The 22,314-nt window shown below is 29.1% G+C and overlaps 3 protein-coding genes and 1 long non-coding RNA gene across 6 annotated transcripts; all 4 read right to left on the reverse strand.

The window, feature by feature from the left end:
- LOC109335884 (lamin-like protein) lies at positions 3,283-5,138 on the reverse strand. The gene is made up of 2 exons (XM_019572129.1): positions 4,784-5,138; positions 3,283-3,815 (listed from the first exon to the last, which is right to left on the reverse strand). The coding sequence occupies exons 1-2, from the start codon at positions 4,974-4,976 to the stop codon at positions 3,475-3,477; spliced, it is 534 nt and encodes a 177-aa protein (XP_019427674.1). The 5' UTR covers positions 4,977-5,138; the 3' UTR covers positions 3,283-3,474.
- LOC109335885 lies at positions 9,574-21,091 on the reverse strand. The gene is made up of 3 exons (XR_002106275.1): positions 21,079-21,091; positions 14,119-14,124; positions 9,574-9,788 (listed from the first exon to the last, which is right to left on the reverse strand). It is a non-coding gene; the product is annotated as an uncharacterized LOC109335885 (long non-coding RNA).
- Positions 9,616-11,758, reverse strand: LOC109335883 (lamin-like protein). The gene is made up of 2 exons (XM_019572128.1): positions 11,515-11,758; positions 9,616-10,167 (listed from the first exon to the last, which is right to left on the reverse strand). The coding sequence occupies exons 1-2, from the start codon at positions 11,702-11,704 to the stop codon at positions 9,821-9,823; spliced, it is 537 nt and encodes a 178-aa protein (XP_019427673.1). The 5' UTR covers positions 11,705-11,758; the 3' UTR covers positions 9,616-9,820.
- On the reverse strand, positions 16,191-19,668 carry LOC109335881 (chorismate mutase 1, chloroplastic). Of its 3 annotated transcripts, none has more exons than XM_019572126.1 (6): positions 19,417-19,576; positions 18,273-18,493; positions 18,052-18,138; positions 17,553-17,696; positions 16,877-16,969; positions 16,191-16,546 (listed from the first exon to the last, which is right to left on the reverse strand). In XM_019572126.1, exons 1-6 carry the CDS (start codon positions 19,457-19,459, stop codon positions 16,310-16,312), a joined length of 825 nt encoding a protein of 274 aa, XP_019427671.1. In that variant the 5' UTR covers positions 19,460-19,576; the 3' UTR covers positions 16,191-16,309. The 3 variants fall into 3 exon arrangements, with proteins under 3 accessions (XP_019427671.1, XP_019427670.1, XP_019427669.1); XM_019572125.1 differs by having other exon boundaries at positions 18,273-18,494; positions 19,412-19,576; XM_019572124.1 differs by having other exon boundaries at positions 16,283-16,546; positions 18,273-18,495; positions 19,421-19,668.

Raw genomic sequence — 22,314 nt, forward strand, 5'->3', positions numbered from 1 at the left:
AGGCCATGAAATACACTTGTGAGATGACTCCTAAGCCTTCCATTTCTTTTATTTCCCCTCTAAAATCTAACTCCCAAACTAACCCTAAAAGTTCTTGTCTCATGTCTCGGTTCAATTAGTATTTGCCAACAAATAAAAAATAAAATTTCATTTTAACTTTATTTTATAAAAATAATACATTAAATTCACACATCTAGATATAAGTAGAGTAGAATAAAATTGGGATACTAAGTAGGGACACCTGATCCGGATACTTAAAATGACCCCTCCTCATTTAAAATACTTATCATACATGTATATTAAATCTTGTATTCATAAAAAAAAGAGAAAAGGAAAAATAAAAAAATTATGGTGTGATTATTAAAGTAGTTTTGTTGTGATAGAAGACTATAATTTTGTATTTGTGAGAATTTGATTTTTGGAGTTATTACTTTAGTAAGGATGATTAAATATAAATGATTTTTAAGATTACTATCGTGAAACTATTTTGTAGTTTGAAAATAGATAGATATGTTTATGTTTTGTCCCAACTTAGGCTAACATATTTCCACATCTAACAATAATATTATGTATTTGAAAATTAGTTAGGAATTTTGATGTCTAAAATTAAGTCTAGTAAAGATTCTTCATAAAAGAATTATGGTAAAACTTGAATATTAACATTATTAATCTTCTTAATCTTATGGAAAGTTTTCAACTAAGAATATAAATTTAAACACTTAACTTAAGATTTCATCAAACTCATTCTCATCACCCAAGCCACTTTCCCTTACTTCGGGTGTAAAATTTCAGTTCGATTCAGTTTTTGGTGCATTTTAGTGACTGAACCAAACACAAACACATGATTCGATTCCGCTTAATTAACCACAAGTTTAACTACAAGAGTCGAACTGGACTGCTTTTGAATGATTCGATTTAGTTCCACGGTTTTTCCTACTTTTTTTTATAAAATAATCTTGCATTAATTGAAAATTCAAAATTTATTATAAGATACATTGTTTGTCCATAAAAGAAAAAACACTACTATTATTATAAAAAAAGATGAATCATGTATAGATGCGTAAAAAATGAAACTCGTTATTATTTGTTAGTAACATAGATAACAATTATATAATTTATGAAGAAAAAAGCGAATGATTAGATATATATATATATATAATAAAATTTATAATTATTAATATATATATAATAATGCAACTCAGTAACATATATATCAATTAGTAAAATATATAATAGTTATATATAACTTTACCTATAAAAATATATCTATAACAGATTATGATGTATGTTAGTTTCAAACTTAATAACAGCATAAAAGTTAGAAGATATATTTCAAGTCATCAAGACAATGAAAATAATTTAATAAGTAAAAGATATACAACACTAGTAATAGCAATGAGGCGGATCAGGGTCGGATTTTTGTTTACCCAACCTGAAATCAAAAACCTGAACCCAAACTTAATGGGGTTATAAATAGCAATACCAAATGGCACGAACCATATCTTATATATGTTGTATGTTCTAGTTTCTTTTCAAAACGTGAATGGATTCATTTATTTAATTTAATGTCCAAGACGAGTTTGTGGCAAGTTTGGGTAGGGTACTATATATACCAAATCCAAACTCGAAAATTAACATCGGGTAAAACTCGAACTCAATGACAACAAATTTAACTTGTTAAATTCGAGTTGGGTTCGGGCGGATACTCATAGGTTCGGTTTTCATTGTCATTCATATATAATACTATCATAATAACAATTTAGTAACATATATAACACTATAGTTCACGTAATATTGGTCGTTTAAGCCACAAAAATTAATTGAAAAATTTAAACAACAATATAACAATATTTTTTAGTATCTATTTCTTTAATATGCAGTTTGGTTTAGTTCCAACAGTTTCTAAATTTCCAAAATCATTAACCGAATCAAACATAAATGATTCCTTAAAAAAATAACTGAAATAAACCGCGAAATCAAACCAAACTATATTTTGTTATTTGGTTTGATTCTACCGATTTCATAATTTAAACTGGAACCAATTACTTGAAAGGATAATATAAGATGTATAAATATGAGAGTTGGGAATAGAAATGGAAATGCTTACATGATATAGTGTTAGAGTTCATATAAGAGACACATGAGATAAAATATCATATTCTAATTCATAGCTTGATGAGTCAATAGGATGTCATAGCATTTTCTTCTTCTACTAATGTTTGTATTACTCTATATATTTTACGTGTTTTTCTTTAATAAAAAAAAAGTAAAATATGAATTAAATATATATTAACTTTATATTTTATGATCAATAAAAAATATATATATATAGAGTTAACAAACTTTGGAACAAAAGATATATTCTCTCTATTTTCTATCTTATAGAAGGAGCTGAGTTAGAAACGAGATAAAATAATATATAATTTTACTATCACTCTCCCTAGACATTGTAGCCACCATAATCGCTACCATCATCACACTATTCACATTACTATCATTATTGTCATTCCCACCAAATTGTTACGGTCATTATTGTCACCACTATCTCATCACACCACCATCATCACCATCCCCTACATATTCACATTACTTGACACTCGTTACCACCAATACCAATCTAGATATCATCATCACTACAACTATTATTATTATTATTATTATTATTATTATTATTATGGTTATCACCGCTATAACTATCATACTACCTTAATGGGTGAAGAGTGAAGTCACATTAGAATTTCTCTTCACCCATTTGGTTACTAGATGCTAGAGAATGATATGATAAGCTAAGTCATACATATATTGTTTATCATGGGTGTATTTCCCCCTCTAACCATCATCCATGAACTTACATAACCACACCATACCATCATCTCCACACTACCCCAACCCCAAATATTTATATCAAAAATATATATGTGATTTTAAAATGAGGATAATTTTATCATGTATATATATAATTCATATCATATTTTGTAATTATTTGACACACATCAAACATAAAATAAGATAAAGTCCTTATCAAAATCATATTTGTCCTTATAATGAATAATTTTTTTAACATATATTAGACAGGCCTCACACCGGCCCACAAGAAAGTCACCACAAAATACTCCTTTTGATCCTCACTAAAAGTTTAAAATGGTTAAAGATCTCATAATTTCTATACTTTTTTTTAAAGGTACTTTCTATTTTTTTGAATAAAAAGGATATTATTGGCAAGCTTTAATCTACTTAATTTTCCTTTGTATGACATACCAAGGAACCATTATCAAAACTTAATAATACAAGCTTTTACTCAAATTTTCACTTTACCACAACCAACCAACTATTATATATATATATGGTCTAAAGTAACATGTATCAAACCATCACAAGAAAGTAAATAATACAAACTCAAACAAGGCCAATCCTTATCAATAGTTAATACTCTGTAAGTACCCAACCTTCTTATACATTCTTGTCCCCATCATTTTACAAAGCACCAATTGAAACCAAAATCATGAAAAGCACATTAGCAACAATGATCAAAGTGCATGTGTACACATAAGGCAAAATAGAACCAGAATTATTCATTATTGGAGGTGGTGATGCTGTTATTGGTGCTTGGTGTTCTTCAACATTCACAGCAACTTTCATTTGATGAAAGCAGTATCCTCCACTAGAGATATAGTAGTATGTCCTTGCCTCTTTCAACTCAACCACATCGCGGCCGCCACGTGTCAAGTTTTTGATGAAGCCATTGTCTATGCAGTTTTCATAGCTTGTCTTGTTCACTTCAAGAATGTTGTAGTAATGTTTGTCAAAGATAAACCCTTTATGAAACCAAAAACAAATTTATGTTAGCTACCAACATATACATATTATGTTCTACATCATTAACGCTTGAAGAAAAAACAGAAAAAATAATAAATATTTAATTTTTTAATTAACATGACATATTTTTATTGGTATATAACAAATATTTGAGAGATTAACAAATCATCATTATAACATATGTACTAATTAAATCATTTAAGCAAATAAGTAAATTATAAGATGGATAGTGCAACATATATATCAGATCAAACATGCAAAGTAAGTGATTAAATTATCACATGTATATAATATGATTGAAATTGTTTTAATTTTCCTCTAACACTTCAAGACCAATAGAAAATTATAAGAAGAAGAAGCCATACAAGTCTCTTTAACTTATTTCTTCTAAGTTCAAGAAATGTTTAAAGTTCAGTTGAATAAAAAAGAGCAACAAAAACAACAAAAGGTGATACAATTGCAAATATACATTTAAATTAAATCATGAAGCAAGGTTAATTTTCAGAATAAAAATTTTAGACGCTACTCTTTGCTTGTGAATTTATAATAATGTAGCTAATTATGTAATGGGTATCTTCAAGATTTATATAATTCATGGCCAAAAACCATATCATCATTAAAAACACCACTAATATATTCATGGAAAAAAACTTTTTATACCTTAAATAATCTCCATATTCGAGCAACTTTTTATGAACGCTTGTAGAGATGTACTAACATATTATTTACCAACAAAATTCTCACACTAACTGTTGGTTTTGAAGTACTTTAAATATAACCGATGAGTCCATGTTAATTAGAGCATAGATATATGTTAATTAACGTTCATAACACAAAAGATTCAAACATAAAGTTCTCATAACAATGCAATTTGTTGTTATTTTTTTTATGCTTTACGTAGGTGTAACTTGTAACATGCATGATAGTTGCTTTGAAGAAAAGAGAGAAATTAAAGGTTTTTACTTACATAGCCAATCCCCAACTAAGAAATGTTCATGAGAAGACCATTCAGTGTAATTCACGTTTGGACTCCATCCTTTGTTGCCTCCAACTTTATGCCTAATAGGATCTGCCATCACCATCAATGGGTACAATGCAAGTAACCCTATAATCACCATTACCATTACCATCATCTTATTATCAACTCTTAAATTTTCCATAACGTTCTCTCTCTTTTGCCAAACAAATTAGTATCACTAAGATAGTTCATTCACTTGTTATCTTTTTTATATAAGTGTGTGAATGAGAGAGAAATGAGTCAAGCATTGGAACTAGAGAGTAACGTTGTAAAGTACAGATATGATGGTGTAAATTGTGGGGCTCGGTAGAAAGTAATATGAAACCAATGGCGCAGTTAAAATGTGAAGTGTAAAGATCACACTCACGTAAAGCTAGGGTTAAGCGTTTTCTAACAGAAACCACAGGTTTTTCTTGGTTGTATTTGTAACTTTTGTTCGGCTGAATTTGAGGAAGTAAGATCCTCTATATCAAAAGTTTTCTATGTATCTATATCAGATCGATAGAATTTGGCAAGTAATAAATAACATACTTTATTTAATTTCTTATTAATTATCATACCAATACATTTAGTTCTTTGGCCCTCGCTCAACGAGTGTGATTAGCGCGTCCCTGAATCAGCAAAATTTGGAAATCTCACTAGGGTTTTTTGTTCAGCTAGTGATTCTCCCTCAACTTGAGGGAGAGTACTTTTTTTCAATTTCCTTTTTCTTTTATCATGTAATTGGTTTCTTTTTTATTAATCAAAATGAGTGTACTTTAGGAACCAGGATCCTTCTGTCCCCAAAATTCCTCATGTTTCAAACCAATAACATGATATAAAATAGTATAAAAATGTTATTATATATTTTTTATTTTTCTTTTTATGTAGATGTACATTTAATTGGTTCGAGACATTATAAGACATGGAAAATGAGACAGTTGATCATCATTCGTACTTTAGCATCCTGGATGGGGATCTGTTGTCCCCAACCCTGTCCTCAATCATGTCCATAACCAATCATAATGAAGCAAAATTGATAAAATTATGAATATTTAATTTTTTTTAACTGACGTGGCATAATATGATTGGTCTGAGATAGAATTTAGGACATGCTTTGGAACACCAGATCCTTGTCCTAGCATCCGAACCTTGATGATAAAAATAATTATACAGTGCAGGAAAACTGGTCTAGAAAATTGTAGCAATAAATTTAACTATAATTAATATAGAATAGTGTAGAAGTTCATTAATGAAGGATTGTGTAGAAAATGCATGAGTTGCAGGCTTGCAGCTGTTAATACAAGCCACTATAAATGAGTTTACACGCGAAAATAGAGTGTTATATATTGTTCACTCCAATCTCGTGAGAATTGTTGGAAGATTATAATATATGTGCAATATTAATGTAAATATTATATATTATTGTATTTTTTTAAAAATCAATAATAATTAAACATAAATAATGAGTGATACATTTATAATATATAAAACTTATAACTATGTATCTACATTTTTGTTCTCTTCTTGCAATATTAGTATCGCATATGCAATCCAGGTGAATTATTTGATGGTTTGGGATCAATGGTTTTGAATATATCATTACAGTCCACGATTAATTTTATGAGTTAAAAGAAAATATAAAATGTTATGAATGTTGTTATCATATAGTAATCAAAATCACACAATAATTTTTCGAGAACCCACAATCACAGTTTAAGATGAGCATAAATATTATAGTATTTATGTGTATCCACATATTTATAATTTATTTTCTAATAATTATTCTATATATTATAATTTTATTACTTTAAAATTATATATAATCCATTTTATTTATTTCATAATTAATTTTAGTGATTAAAGAACCAGTTTATCATATACATATAATTATTAATGTAATAATGATTTATTGGTGTAAATATCAGCATGTAGAAACTACCTACACTCTCTCCATTCTCATTCATGTCCTATTTCTATATGATACACGCTAAATTGTAGACCACTATTTCATGTATATTAATTTAAGGTGATATACTAATACTCATAAATACTTATTCAAACTCCTTATTCATTAACCATAGATAGTAAATTTAAAGTATTATTTACCAATAAAGAGAATGGATAATCATTTCAAATTTCCAATTATCTCGACAATTAATTTAGAATTTAAATGATGCTTAATGTTTAAGTCACTAGAATTTGATTTTAGTTCCTAAAAAAACATTTGGCGTGCTATATTAATATCCGTGAAAATAAGAAATCTCAAATTAATATCATAATATCTTTCACTTTAATCATCACAATATCATTCAAATTAGGATTTGCTGCTAGACTGTGTTCGGGAAGCCTCCAACTACCGGGGAGTTCTTTGTTATTGGGGTATGAGAAGAGTAGAAAGTCACAACTGAGACATCACGTCTTGAACAAAAACTTTAAGTCATTAGTTCTATGGGTATTTCATATTTATAAACTCTTTCATCCCTCCCTGTATATCCAATGTAGAACTTTCCACTTAATAAACCCAACATTTGCCTCAAACACTTGTTCAGGTTTATTATTATCATACTTTGAGTTTGGTTTATTATTACTATTATTGTATGAACCAGCCTGCTAAATGCTAATTGTGTTATAAAAATCAACTCATGACTTTAGTTTAGTCCCTAACTTCACACATTTTTAATCAATTTATTCTCTAACTTTACAAAAATATCAGTGGTAGGCACCAAATTCTCCCATAGTGTCTATTAAAATCAATTTAACTTCCGACTGAAAAGGGTAATTGGATTTCCCTTGGTTTCAGAATCAATTTAAGCTAAGGTTGCCTTGTAATGTGTGGAGAATTCAGTCCATGACCAAAAAAATTATAAAGTTCTCACATTATTAAATTGATGGATATTTTTGCAAAGTTAGGGACAAAAGTGATGATTTTTGTAATTTGAAGGAGCTCCATTATAATCGTGTTGCAAAATTTGGAGTTGTGAGAATTTAAGGGTTAACATCTTTTATTTCATACTTTGTATTATTCTATGTATTCGTTATTTTTATTGGTTAGAAAAGTAAAATATGAATTAAATAAATTTTAATTTTATATTTTCTGACCAATGGAAAAAAAATGGTACGTGAAGTGGTATAAAATTTAAGACTATGCTCCCGGATTTAAGTTACACATACTTGTTGGATTAGTTTGATAAGTTAGCAGTTAGGTGGTTATTTGGATTAATTTCTATGTTTGTTTCAGTGAATAAATTTTGGATAGAAAGAGCATAGAGGAAGAAACTACTAAGAAAAGAAAATGTGGGGTTATATGGTAGAATGTTACTTTTTTCCGTCAAATGATCTTTCATTTTTTCTTGCAAAACTCAACTCGAAAACGAAAACTTAGTATTATATTATATTGGTTTAATTTGTTGTATGTAAGATGAAGGTTACACAAGTCTAATATGATATGTTATAGACATATAGTTGAGTAAGATGAGAGTTATTAGGCTACAAAGTTGACTTCATTACCCAGTTGTGTATTTTTTATTTTTTAGTTACATTGAGAACACTACCAATGCCATGTGGAGTGGAGTATATGGAATTTAGAGTAACTTAGAGCAATAGTAAGTTAATATTTTTCTTATACAAGTTAATGTGCATTGAAATAAGAGAAATGAATTTGATAAGGAATTAAATATGATATTCTTAAATATTATCTATAGTCATATATTTGGAGTTAACTTCAAGTACACCAAAGACCCACTTTTATGAGTTAACTCTCATTTAGCTACACATTGAAGTATTTTAAGAATCACTTTGCACCTTGAATCATGAACCACCTTTCTACCAGGTTTGAATGAATTTTTTAAATAATGATTAAAATAGTAAATCATAATTTTAGAGAAATTCCTAAATATTCCTAATAGTTGGAACTGGACTTTCATATTAAGTATATGAAATTAAAAATAAAATTTTGTGAATACTTTCTGTTAAGTAGGTAGTTGTTCTGTAACCAGAAAATATTAGGTAGTTGTTCTCAATGAGTCAATCATTGACTTACCGGTATAACAAATGACTATAACTTTTAATGAAAGGTCATCCATTCCTATAAATGATATTATTTTTTATAAGAATACATCAAGTAATTAGAAATTTGTGAATGTTCATTATATTTTGTAAACAAAATTATACATTCTAACCATGATTTCAAAAGAACTTGCAAATGACTACAATAGGTGTTGTGACCTGTCTGGTCGCTAACCAGGTTTAAAAACAATTATGGTTTGTACTATTAATCAAATAAGAGTTGAACTACTTTACATTGGAAAATTTTGGTCTGACTGTATTAAATCTGATTAAGCTAGAATAACTCAGAAAGTAAACTGGACAGTTCATTTAAAATTAAAAAAGAACATTACTATAATGTTTTGTTTTACCCGGGTGCAAAAAACATAGAGGGATGTCACTTCAATATTTTTTATTGAATGAACATCTTATTAATTATATAAATTTTATATTTATATATTTATAGATAAAATTATTAATCATATAAGAAGTCATCCGATCTGACCAAACAGTTTAATCATTTAAATCGCTTATATTGATTTGCTTTTAATTAGTGGCAAACAATGAACAAATTTATAATAGTTGTTTCCAATGAAGTATACTTCATATTTTGGTAAGAAATATGATAGTTCAAAATAATTTAAGCTTTTATATTTGTTAAAATTAAATATTCCTAAATGCTTCACTATAATTTTCCCACATGGACATGACCCTATAAGTCCAACAGAATATTACAATATAATAGTACTCCCACAAATCACGCAATTGAATTCTCCAATAGAATAAATCAAACCATAACATGCAAAAATACAACACATTGAAAATCAAACACCAAACACTACCTAACTAGAAACATAATAACCCTTGACCAATTTGTTATATAAACCACAACATGAAATGACATTATTGTTCCATAATGTCAATAATACTATAGACTTTAGCATAATATCAATACTATAGTTACCATAAATTAATAAATGCATCAAATGTTGCTCCTATGGCAAAAACAATAGGCAAGAGAATAATTTGAGTAGTAGAGGATATAATTGTTGTTGTTGTTGCTTCAGATATTATTGGAGATGCTTTAGGAGGAGGTGGTAACTTTTCAACATGAATAGCTATCTTCATGCCACCATAGCAGAAACCTTTGCCACTAATAAAATAATAATTTCTTGTCACATTTAATGGAACTACATCTCTTCCAGCACCAGTGGTCCAATTATGAAGTGGATGATCAGAGTTACAGCTTTCATAGTTTGTCTTGTTCACCTCTAACACATTCATTTGGTTCCTATCATACACAAAAACTGTGAAATTATTTAGTAATGTTATCAACTTAATTAACTCAAAAAATCATAACTTTAGTGTATTTTTCCACAAAATTCTTACTCAAACTTAAAATTGAATATACCACAATGCATGTTTTCTGCCTGTCATATTATCGGACAAGATCTACTGTCCCAAACCTTGTCCCAAACTCTGTCCCAGACCAATCCTATCATGCCACGTCAGTTAAAAAAATTAAATATTCATAACTTTATTAATTTTGCTTCATTGTGATTGGTCAGAGACGTGGTCGGGGACAGTAGATCTCCATCACATATCATCTTAGTGGGAAATGGGAAACTCGAGAGAGAAATTAAATGATAAGTTAGAAATGTGGAGACAAGCTTTAGAAGCACATGTATTTGGTATAAGTAGAAGTGAGATATAATATATGGAGTGTAAGTTCGGCACAAGATATAGACAAATCTTACCATAGATATAAAAATTGGGGGCCATAGTACAAGTCACTAAATTCAGGTATTTTGGAAAATCATTCAAGACAATAGAAAAATTGAATATGTGATATGACATGGATGGTAATCACTTTAAGTCATTAACTATTGTGGGTACAAAAATTTGAACAACCAGCTATAGCCCACAAACAGGGTATCATAAAATAGCAAAGCAAAAACTGCTTAAAAGTGAAAGCAGATCTGAAACTTTTCCACATTTGTTTGATTTTTTTTTTCAAATGCTTGATTGATATTCAACTACAATGATTTTGATAGGGTAATCTTTTCTTAACTTGACCAACAAAATTAATGGTGAGTAACCAAAACTAACCACTATTGGAGAAAGAATGTTCAAAATCATAAGTTCATGACAGAGACTAATAATTTTGATTAACAAATCAAGTAACTAAGAAAACTTCAACAAAGTTTACTCAAACATGAAACAAATGAATAAGCAAGAAAGAAAAGGATTCAATTAGCAAAGAAGTTAAAAGTTAAGGATCTAAGAATGCAGAACAAAACTAGATCCAAACACACTACCCTCAAATTTCCATTTTTATTGTAAAGTTTGCATTTTGGTCAAAAGCTAAATTTAGATAAGTTGAACTGCAGAAGCACAAGCCAAAAAAAAAATCCTTAGATCTGCTGCAATAATAACTTAAGATTTGATACAATATAAGCTCTAAAAAAGCCAAAAGCTCCAAGATTAGTTACCTTACATCCACTTGGTCTACAAAATTGAAAAAACAAGAAAAAACTTGTATATCATATAACCTTATCTTATCATATCAATGAAGTTTTTCAGATCTAGTAAGCACAAAGAGGTTTAAATAGAAACAAAAAGTGATTTTTGAGAGAGAAAAAAGTGATTCTTACAGAGCCAATCATCTTTGTAGAAATGTTTGCCCTTAGACCAAGTAGTATAGTTGAAATTTGTGTTCCAACCCATGTTTCCTCCTACAGTCCACCTTGTAGCAGAAGCTTCTGGTAACATCACAAGAATCATAGTACATGCTACAATGATTATCAACATGTTTGGTACACTCTCCATGAATTTTCTCTGCATTGTTCTTCACTACCAACCTATTCAACTCACTTTAGAAACAAACTCTACTATCATGTTCTGTTTATTTGGCCTTTTTAAGGAAGCTTTTGCACTTTGTTCCTTATATAATATAATATAATTTGGACAGTTGTATATAAAGCATTTAATTGAAGTACCACAAAGATATAAAATATTACAAAAATGTATATATGGAGGAGTTTTTTATACTACTTACATCTATCATTCATATTCAATTATTATTAACTCTTAAATAAAAATAAGACAACTGAATAATAAATGATTATATATAAATCATTATATGAACAATGTATATATATTAATGTTAGAACTTAAATTATGATAAGAGTTCAACCTAAAAGAATAATCTATTAGGTGAGAGTGTCTGACTTAAATACTATATTGAGTTTATTATTCTAACATTGTCGCCCCTTTAAAGGTCACATATCCGTATTCAGTAATGTATCTTAATCCAGCCTATAGGTAGTCTTTTCCATGTTACAACTAGCCTATATGAGTAACTTCACTCGCATGAGAAGAACTCAATTTAAAAGACTAATATATTAGGTAGGAGAACCTCATCAATTAAGTACCATGTTGAATTTGTTAGTATGCTCCTTCTAACATTCATAAAATATTTTGAAATTAAGAGATTAGAAGTATCACCAAGCCTGCAAGACCCACCATATGATGACCTCTTAGAACTTTGAGAGATTAATTTAGTCACCAACTTTTTTTAAAGATTCAAACCAATACTTAGTATATTTTTATATTGTGAAAATTTCTGTTTCCAGCATTTAATTTAAAGGTTCTGTAGATCTTCAGTGTCCATAAATTGTTTATCCCAACATGGATAGTGAATTTAGCAGTGCAGTCCGGAAGCACATCTGCTGTACCACAAAGTGTGTCACTATTTATGATTGATTGAAAAAATATATTTAAATTAAAATTTTAATAGTTAATTATTTTTCTGACCAATCACAAGCAGTGACACATGGAGTGACACATTATTTTGGGACAGCAGATGTCTACCCGTGCCGTCCACTAAGTTATCTTCTTTTTAAAAGAATTCAACAGAAAAGAAAATATATGAATGGATGATGTGAGAGATTTAATCAATTTAATAAGAGTTTAAATTTATAATACAACTATTAAAATAATAGATGATATATTGGTAGTGTATAAATATTACATTTATAATTCAATTTAATAATTTTCATAATTATTTTGGAAACAAAATATGAACCTAAGAGTTTAAATTTTTTTAACTTGTTCTACTTGATCCCGTCTTACTTACAAGAGCATACGCACCCTTATTTCATCACGCCATGTCTTTAACTAATTTTGTAATAAATATATGGCATTTTTAAATCTTGTCATTTTTTCCCACAATTATTTAACAATTTTTAGTTCATGCCATTTTTTATATAGAAATTAAACATTTTCCTTAAAAAAATTATCATGTCTCAAGTACAAGAGCTTAACATGGTAAAAGGGGCAATGATAAATTGTTTATCCCATATAGTTTGCAATTTTTTGTATACATATTAATTTAGTCTATTAGTAAAAGTTTTTAAGTGAGTGGCATTTTTTAAAACTAATAAATAAAAAATCTATAATAACTTATTCTAAGTCATATAAGTTTTTAATTGGAGGGTGACCCTTAACTACATGCTAATTGGAGGCGAATGGTTAGAAATAATAAGAGGTGAGATAAGGTTTGATTCTAGCAAAATCTTAATATTAATTATGAACAATAATGTTTATTGAAAAAAGTATGAAGGGTAAACTTCAGAAATTTTATTAAGTTCACATGAGTTGGATTTTAAAATTAATTTATTAGAGTTAGGTTATACTTTCTAACTCAAGAACAAGTGCTTTTAAAAAATATTTATACATTACTAAGCAACACGTTTTTTTTTAAATTTACTAACCAAGTGCTATACTAATTTCTCATGTTGATAGTAATGGAATTTAAACTCATCCCATTTGGAGATAAAAGTGCAAGACTTGATTAAGAAGTAATAGTGGAAAGTATAAAATAAAGGGAAGGGATGCACTTATTCTTAAAATTGTTAGATATGTTTAGAATTGATGACCAATATGTTTTTAAACTTACTCTTGAAATAAGGTGCGGAACAAAGTCTGCATTTCTTGTTAGTTCTTCTCCCAGTCTCGGATCCTCACTCTAAAATAAATACATAATAATCACATAAAATAAAGAGAGAAATATATATATATTAAGAGTATTATATAATGTCACTCTATATACACTACTCATTTTCTATCATTATTAATTCTTTGGAAAAAGTAATAAAAATAAATGTTAAATGACTATATATAAAGAGTAAATTACATTGACACATCCTGAGTTTTAGTGAAATTACACAAACCATCCCTCACTTTTCTACACCTACATAAACCTCCCATAGTTTTTATACTTTCATTACACTACCACCCATACATAAGAAATAAGTGTAATCTTTTAAACAAAAAATGTGATAAATGCAATTAAGTTAAACAAAACATGATATATTGTGTAGACAAGTCTAAATAATATACAAATCAATGTATCTTTATTATTTTTTGTTACAAAATGCATCAACAATTCTAAAGAAATATTGTTTAAATCGCTCTTATAATATAGTATAACGAACCAAAAATAATAAAGAAATATTGACTCATATATTATTTGGACTTGTCTCCACAATATATCATGTTTCGTTTAACTTAATTGCGTATCACATTTTTTGTTTAAAATATTACACTTGTTTCTTATGCAGGAGTGGTCAGTGCAATGAAAGTATAAAAATTAGATGAGGGTTGTGTAGGTGTAAAAAAATGAAAGATAGTTTATATAATTTCACTAATATTCATGGGATGTCAGTGTAATTTACGCATATATAAATGATATATTTGTACTCAAAGTTATAGATATTGTATTTTGTTTTTCTGTTGATAAGTAACAAAAAAACATTCAATTGACAGATAGTGTTATATAAATATAACCTTTGTCTTGTCTTCAAAATTGTTGATGTTCTTTTCATGTTGATAGATGCTTGACCTGATCCACGTGTCTAAGTGGGTCATGCCACAACAACAACAATGAGTGTGGTCCTTTTCCTAAAATCATAACATATCTAATTTGTCAATAAGATAAATCTATAATATTCTCATGACAATGGTAAAAGAATCCAAATTGGAAGATCAAGTGTACAATCAAAATATTAAATACATCACTTCTCTTTAATTAAAACTTATAAAAAATATTTAAGTATTTTGATTATTTTTTTATGAGGAGGGAAAAAAGTGCAACTATCTGGATTTAAACACAGGTAATCACCCTTTATGTGCTGCAACCCTACCCACTTACCTATTTCTTGTGATAGTATTTTGATGATGTGGTTGGCCAATTTCTCATCCTTTATCCTTATTCTTACTCTCTTCTTTATAGGAGCACATTTGCTATATCGTAAAGTGTGCAATTTTATGTGTCATTGTTTACGATTGGTTGAAAATAAAATATCTAAATTAAAATTTTAATAATTAAGTATTTTTCTGACCAATTATAAATAATAACATAGAGATTGATGTAATTTTTAAGACAGAAGATGTCTAAAATAAGGGTAAGTTTGATGTGTCTTTCTTTAGATGTTTTATTGTCTATGTGGTGGATATCATTATTGGTGTATGGAGGAATGGGCCAAAGGTGATCTTGCTTGGCCCCATCTATTTTCACCCTCCATTAAGCTACCCATCTCTTTCAGCTGCATTTTTTGTTTGAGTTAATGAATCATTTGAATTGGATAATTATGGTGCTAGATCATGTTAGGCAATAGTTGTTAAGGATGTTTAAGTCCATTGATTTCTTAATAAAATCAAAATATAGAGGGAAATATTAACTTGTATGTCAAATTGTTTGTGTATTGAATTTTCTTGTTTTAGTAAAATATTTTGTAAAGAGAGTGAGCTTAAACACAATTATAAGGTTGATTTGTTTTATCATATATTCAAATCCTGAAAACAATCTCGCTTTTAAAGGTTACATCTATTTTCCTCAAAATGTGGTAAAATTATGTTTTGAGGGATTTCTCCTATAGCTCTTGAACTAAGAATAAAACAATACTACAATTGAGGTGCACACAAATGCTTTTTTGAATATACTTTAAATCCCCAAAGTTAATGGTTCAATTTCTAGAAGTAACACATGTTATGAGAGACAACCACGAATCCCAAAAGAGATTAGTTCCTTACCCAAAAAGATGAGAATATACCATTTACTAAAAAAAATTCAAAACCAACCCAATCACTTCAAATAATGTGTGAAACTAGATTTGTTGCATTCTTTATTTTACAACTTTAAATCTAAACATCTATCACCAACTTAAGAATTAAAAGCCTTGCATTATTAATGCAACCACATAAGAGAAACTTAGTATCCTTTTTATTTCCTAACTAAGTGGCCAAAGTAAAAAATAATAAATCAAATTTCAATAAAATTTAATGTTACCCAATGTCTACCATCATAGACATGACATTATAAGCATCATTACTTTGAAAACATCAATACTCTATGAGCAATGTAATTAAAAAAAGTGCTTATTATGTTCAGTCCAGCTTTCTTAATAAATATGCAATTTGAACTTCCTTTGTCAATGGCATGATCCAATCACTATATAAATCAGCAACCAAACTTGGATTTATTTTGTACACTGGCTCAGTTTGATGTTCATTCATTTTTATATCCACTTCTTGCCCATAAGTTTTGGCTTTAATCTCAACTCTCCTTTTAATTGTTTCTTCAACTTCAGGATATGTTAGTAAATCCATCAACTTATCCTTATCCTGCAAAATCACCTCCACTAATCAAACTTGACTCTGGAATAAATCAGCTTGCAGAAAAATGAAATGCCGAATTATTCGTTTGCATTTCGATCTCCTCAAACTTGTAAGCATGTCACAATGATTGGACCGCAACAGGCCGCAATGCAACCGTATTTATGCCGCAACACAACCGCATCGGGCTGCATTGCTATAAAAATATTGTTTTACTCACAATCACACCACAACGACCACAATCCGCATCGCAATGGCCATTGATAATACTGAATTTCCCTAGAAAGTAAAAACAAAATGAATAGTCTCCAAGAATGGTCATTGGACAAGTATTAATACCTGTGAGATAATGGCAGCTTTATATGCATCTGGATCAGCTTGAAATTTTGCCTCAGCAACAAACTTGCCATAATGGATTCTCTTTGAGAGGGCCTGAAGTCACACAAAAGTCACAAGTTTCCAGCAATATAAGAAACAGATTTGCAATTACAATATCAACTTAGAGGGAACAGAAACTTATCAAAATAATGCCAGATGTTAAGGAAGGACCGAAGGAAGCTTGCAAGTTGTTGACAGTTTGTATAAAGACTAGCTCGGGAAATTTATAAATGGCATTGCACATGTAAAAAATTAATACCGAAGCGGGCATGAAAGCACATGAAATGATGGTCAACCATAAGGGGAAAGATTCAGTGACTATGAAGAGGTATCACTTTGACGACTTCGACAAATTTGGGCGGTTGGATGGAAATTGACCGACTTATATTGTGTTTTGATTCTTTTTTTAATCTAAGCCGTCCGATCTTCATCCAACGTCTTTGATGTGTTAAAGTCGCCGCTTTAAAAGTCACTCCATCAATTCCTCAATCATAGTCAAGGATATGGATAGATATATAATACATGATAATACAAGATGTTTAGATACCCTTAATAAGGGGTAGCTTCGAAAATCCCCCTCGGGACATCATTTCAAATGCGAATTGAATTAAGTAAAAGGTAAAGTACTAATGTGTACCTGCAAGCACATTGTATCCCAAACAGCAGTGGATCCACAATTACCATCATCTCCTTCCTTGACTAATTTTGGGATAAGAACTCTGAAGTATACATTCCACAGTTTGTCATTTATGTTGATTGAATCAGCACTAGGGTGCAACACCTATTCACATATGACACAGATATTCGGTGATAAAGCAATTAGCGCAATACCTATTCTCACTTAAATTCATATTTGAATCCTCTAGAGTGAATTTAAAGAGTAAAGTGCAGCACCCGTAATCATTAACAAGAACCAATATGTTAAAATTTTATAAGATACAAGCATCACTATAACAACTCATGGATATGTGTGAATCCAATCCCTTGATCAATATTTCAATGTTTACTGTTTGCCCTTTATTCTCTAAAGTGCATTTCTCACTTTAGAGGATCTAAATTCAATAAGTTAATTGGTTTTTGGCGCAAAACAAAGTCTTAAGAAACAACCTTCATTATTGCTAAGGCATATTCTTTACCTTAGGGTATTGCAATGGCGGTAACAATGGTTCGGGTAGGCCATCCGGAAAGAAAGGATGCTCATCAGGGCTCTTGTATCTACCCACCTTCAGTGTAACGGAAACTCAGTCAGGAAAATTAAAATTTATATTTCAGTGTAACGGAAACACAGTACTTTCACTTTATCATTTTTTATCGAAAGATTTAATTTGATCATAGCTTTCCATGCTTAGGTCCATACCTTGGCATGAAGAACCTCAGTTTCCCTGAGTATATATTCTACCAATGAGCCATGAAATCCATCCATGGAGAAGACATTAGGATCATATGTATCTTCGTTGTAACGGTATTTTGCTCGCTCCAAGAGGCTAAAGATTATGCTATCCTCTAGACGTATTAAAGTGTGTCTTATATGATCAAGGGTAAAGTTTTGGCTCTCATCAATCCTTCTCTTTGTTAGCACTCTACAAAAGAAAAAGAGTAATTTTTACATTTGATTGACCAATTTTGAAAGCATAAATGATGGTGTCCATCATATAAGAAACTATTATGCATTTGCAGATTTTAAGGATGAATGCATGCAACATTAGGATCTATATCTAATGTCTTAAGGAGGTAGAACACATTATAGAGCAATAAGAATTGGTGATTGCACTTACATGTACTAAAATATCAAAATTACATTATTGAATACCTACCAACAAGGCATTGGTCTAGCAGTATAAGGTCCCGCTAGATCCAAAACAATTAAAAGATCAAGGATTCGATTCCAAATAGTGGCGCTTGTTGGGAGGGGCAGTCACACACCCCGAAACGGTATTAGTTCCTCACCAAAAGGTGAGAGAATACCAAAAACTTATTGAATACCTAGTGTCTAGAGTCAATTGCAGTTACATGTACTAAAATATCAAAATTATTAGATTTGCCAATAAATATTACATTATTCATTATTGAATATCTAAATCAAATGATTTAAACTATTTTGTTGGGAAAAGGTAGACCCCAAGGTATGATACAAGGCAAAAAGGTCAGGTCCTTTCCCCGAAAGCAATACTTGTTAGAAAGACAGTCAAGGTATCCTGAAAGCAAGGGAATTAGTCTCTTATCCAAAAAGCGTGCGAGAGGATATCCTAGCATCTTAGACCAATTTAATACAATGGCACTTAGAGTGGCAAATAAGACTATTTTTTCTTCTTCCAATTGTGCCTACACAAGAATTATTAGAAATTCTGACACCCCAAAATTAGAGAGACAATCAGAAATTCAGAATCAAATAAAAATGTAATTTTTTATCCAGAACCATATAATTGAATTGAATTTCAGAGAACAAAAAAAACAATAGAAAAAATATAATTAAAAGCAGTGATTAGTATAAGCAATAGTACTCACCCATTGGAAGCTGCATGCGCTAGGAGAGAAAGTTTGCATCTTTTTGGAAAATCTGAAGTGGGGTTGGAAGGAAATGAAGTTATGCGTTTGGTGAGATGAAAAACAAAAGTGGGTTTTTCAGAATGATGTAAACGACAAGATGGTGTTGCAGAGAAGGAAGGTGTTAAAAGTTTGGTTTCCATTGGAATGTGAAATGAGAAAGAGAAAGAGAGAAAAGTGTAGTTTAGATTATAAGAATTGGGAATGAGAAGAAAGGAAGAGGAAGAAGAAGAAGAGGAAGTGTGTGGTTGAAGGTATTGAACGTTAAGGGAGAGTGAGAGTCTTCCTTCAAGTTTTGAAAACCTATGAGTCTTGTTAAGAAAGATTGACGAATGTTTGGCAAAAAATACATCAATGGATTATAGTAAATTACATTAATATCTATGAGTTTTAGGAAAATTATACAAATTATTCCTCTTTCTTTTAGACTTACACAAATTTTCCCTAATTTTTATATTTTCATTACATTAATCACTCTTGCGTAAGAAATAAATGTAATCTTTAAAAAAAAAAAAGTGATAAATGCAATTAAGTTAAACATGATATATTGTGGAGACAAGTCCAAATAATATATGAGTCAATATCTCTTTATTATTTTTGGTTTGTTACACTATGTTATAAGAGCAATTTAAACAATATTTTTTAGAATTGTTGATACATTTTGTAGCAAAAAATAATATACATTGATTTGTATATTATTTGGATTTGTTTATACAATATATCATGTTTTGTTTAACTTAACTGTATTTATCACATTTTTTGTTTAAAAGATTACACTTATTTCTTATGCAGGGGTGATCAATGTAATGAAATGTATAAAAATTTGTGGAGGTTTGTGTAAGTGTAAAAAAGTGATGAATAGTTTGTGTAATTTCACTAAAACTCAGGGGTGTCTGTGTAATTTAATGATTGACTTATTAGTAACAACTATCCGCAATAATAATTAATGAATAATGTGCTGCGGATACTATGTTATTCATCCTGTAATGTTGAGAAATCGAACGTTAATTTGGAAGATGTTTTATATTAAGTTTAACTGGTTTAAATAGTTAAATTGTTCAGTTTGATTAAATAGTTTTATATATACTTAATAATTTTTATCTATAATCATATAATTAATAATTGAACTAATATATTATGTGAAATTATATTGAACTGATATATTTTCATCTTTTTTTTGGATTAAAGTAAAACAAAATATTTAAGTCTATTCAAATTTTTAAATATTTTAATTGAACTGTCTGGTTTACTTCCGGAGCTAATGCAGTTGAATCGGATTTAACACGATCGAACCAGAATTTCCCATGTTCAAAACGGTTCAACCTAACTCGGTTAAGACCGTAAGCCAAAGTCATTTTCAAGTCCGTTCAGAGGTCAAACCGGTCAAACAGTCCGGTATAGTTCTAATAACATTAACCATACATATGTTTATTATAAATTTTATAATTAAATATTTTATACATTATAAATTTGTAAAATTTTAAGTTTATATATTATCTAATTTCTTTATTTGATAATGATTTTAGTGACTAATCATTAAACTATATTGATAAACTTATCAAATACATAGTATTACTCATATAATGATTATTTTAAATATAGCAATTATTAAAATATACATAAATACTTAATCTTTATATGGTACCCGCAAATAAATGAGTATTGAAAAATGATAGCAAAATCTATGCTGGCCAAACCTCGTTACTGTCTCTATTCAAATCATGTTATGACAAGGTGAGTAGTTGGCAAATTATTTACTCATTTGATTATTTATTTATTTTAGTATAATCCTTTTATTGAATGGATTTACTTGCTCAGAAGTACGTTAAAAAAATGTATTCCATATTTTAGTCATCAATTCTATGAAAATCTAATGGTTTGAATTAGTAAATAGATATGAAATATTAGAAGAAGCAAATGTGGATCTCCTCCTATCCTTTTATTATAGTTTATATTAATAATTTTGGGATTATTTTATGGAATTTGAATTTGGCAAAGTCTTGTTTGACCTATATTATTAGAGATTGATATTTAAACATTATTATTTTGGTAATGTCCTCATTTGTAGAAGAAAAAAACAGGGTTAAAGTTTCCTTAAATTGTTATATTATTTCAAATTTTACTGTTAAAGTTTGATATAATTAAAATTTTATAAACTATGAACCCATTTTTTGCTGGCACCCACAAAAATGTCAAGTGAGACATAATGATTTATAATACTTAATTAATATTTTTGAAGGTAAGAATTGATAGGATACAACTCACATACTTTTAATAAATTATATAATGAGGCAATGATTGATAGTTTAATATAATAAGGGAATGGTAACTAAAAAATCAATATAGAAAATTTTAAAGTGAAAGCAATCAATACGTAAAAGTTTAAAGTTGTGATTGCTGTTTATAATTTTTTATTTATTTTCCAATATTACATTTTTTAAATTATTGGGTACAAATTAGAAAAATACGATTATCAATCAAATTCCAAAAATAAAAATTAAACAATAAACTCAATCCAACGATTGTCGTGATTATGTTAATATTAGTGTCCAACACTTGTTATGACCATGAATGACCTTGCATCATACCACTAAAATATGAAAGAAAAATTAGTGTTGTGTGAACCAGACCATATTAGATGGTTCGACTCATTTGACCGCTGATCGGACTTCAATCAAATTCCAAAAATAAAAATCAAACAATAAACACAATCCAACGTTTGTTGTGATTACGTTAATATTAGTGTGCAACACTTGTTATGACCATGAATGACCTTGCATCATACCACTAAAATATGAAAGAAAAATTAGTGTTGTGTGAACCAGACCATATTAGATGGTTCGACTCATTTGATC

The sequence above is a fragment of the Lupinus angustifolius genome, chromosome LG20 (assembly GCF_001865875.1).
Source record: "Lupinus angustifolius cultivar Tanjil chromosome LG20, LupAngTanjil_v1.0, whole genome shotgun sequence".
Classification (NCBI taxonomy): domain Eukaryota; kingdom Viridiplantae; phylum Streptophyta; class Magnoliopsida; order Fabales; family Fabaceae; genus Lupinus; species Lupinus angustifolius.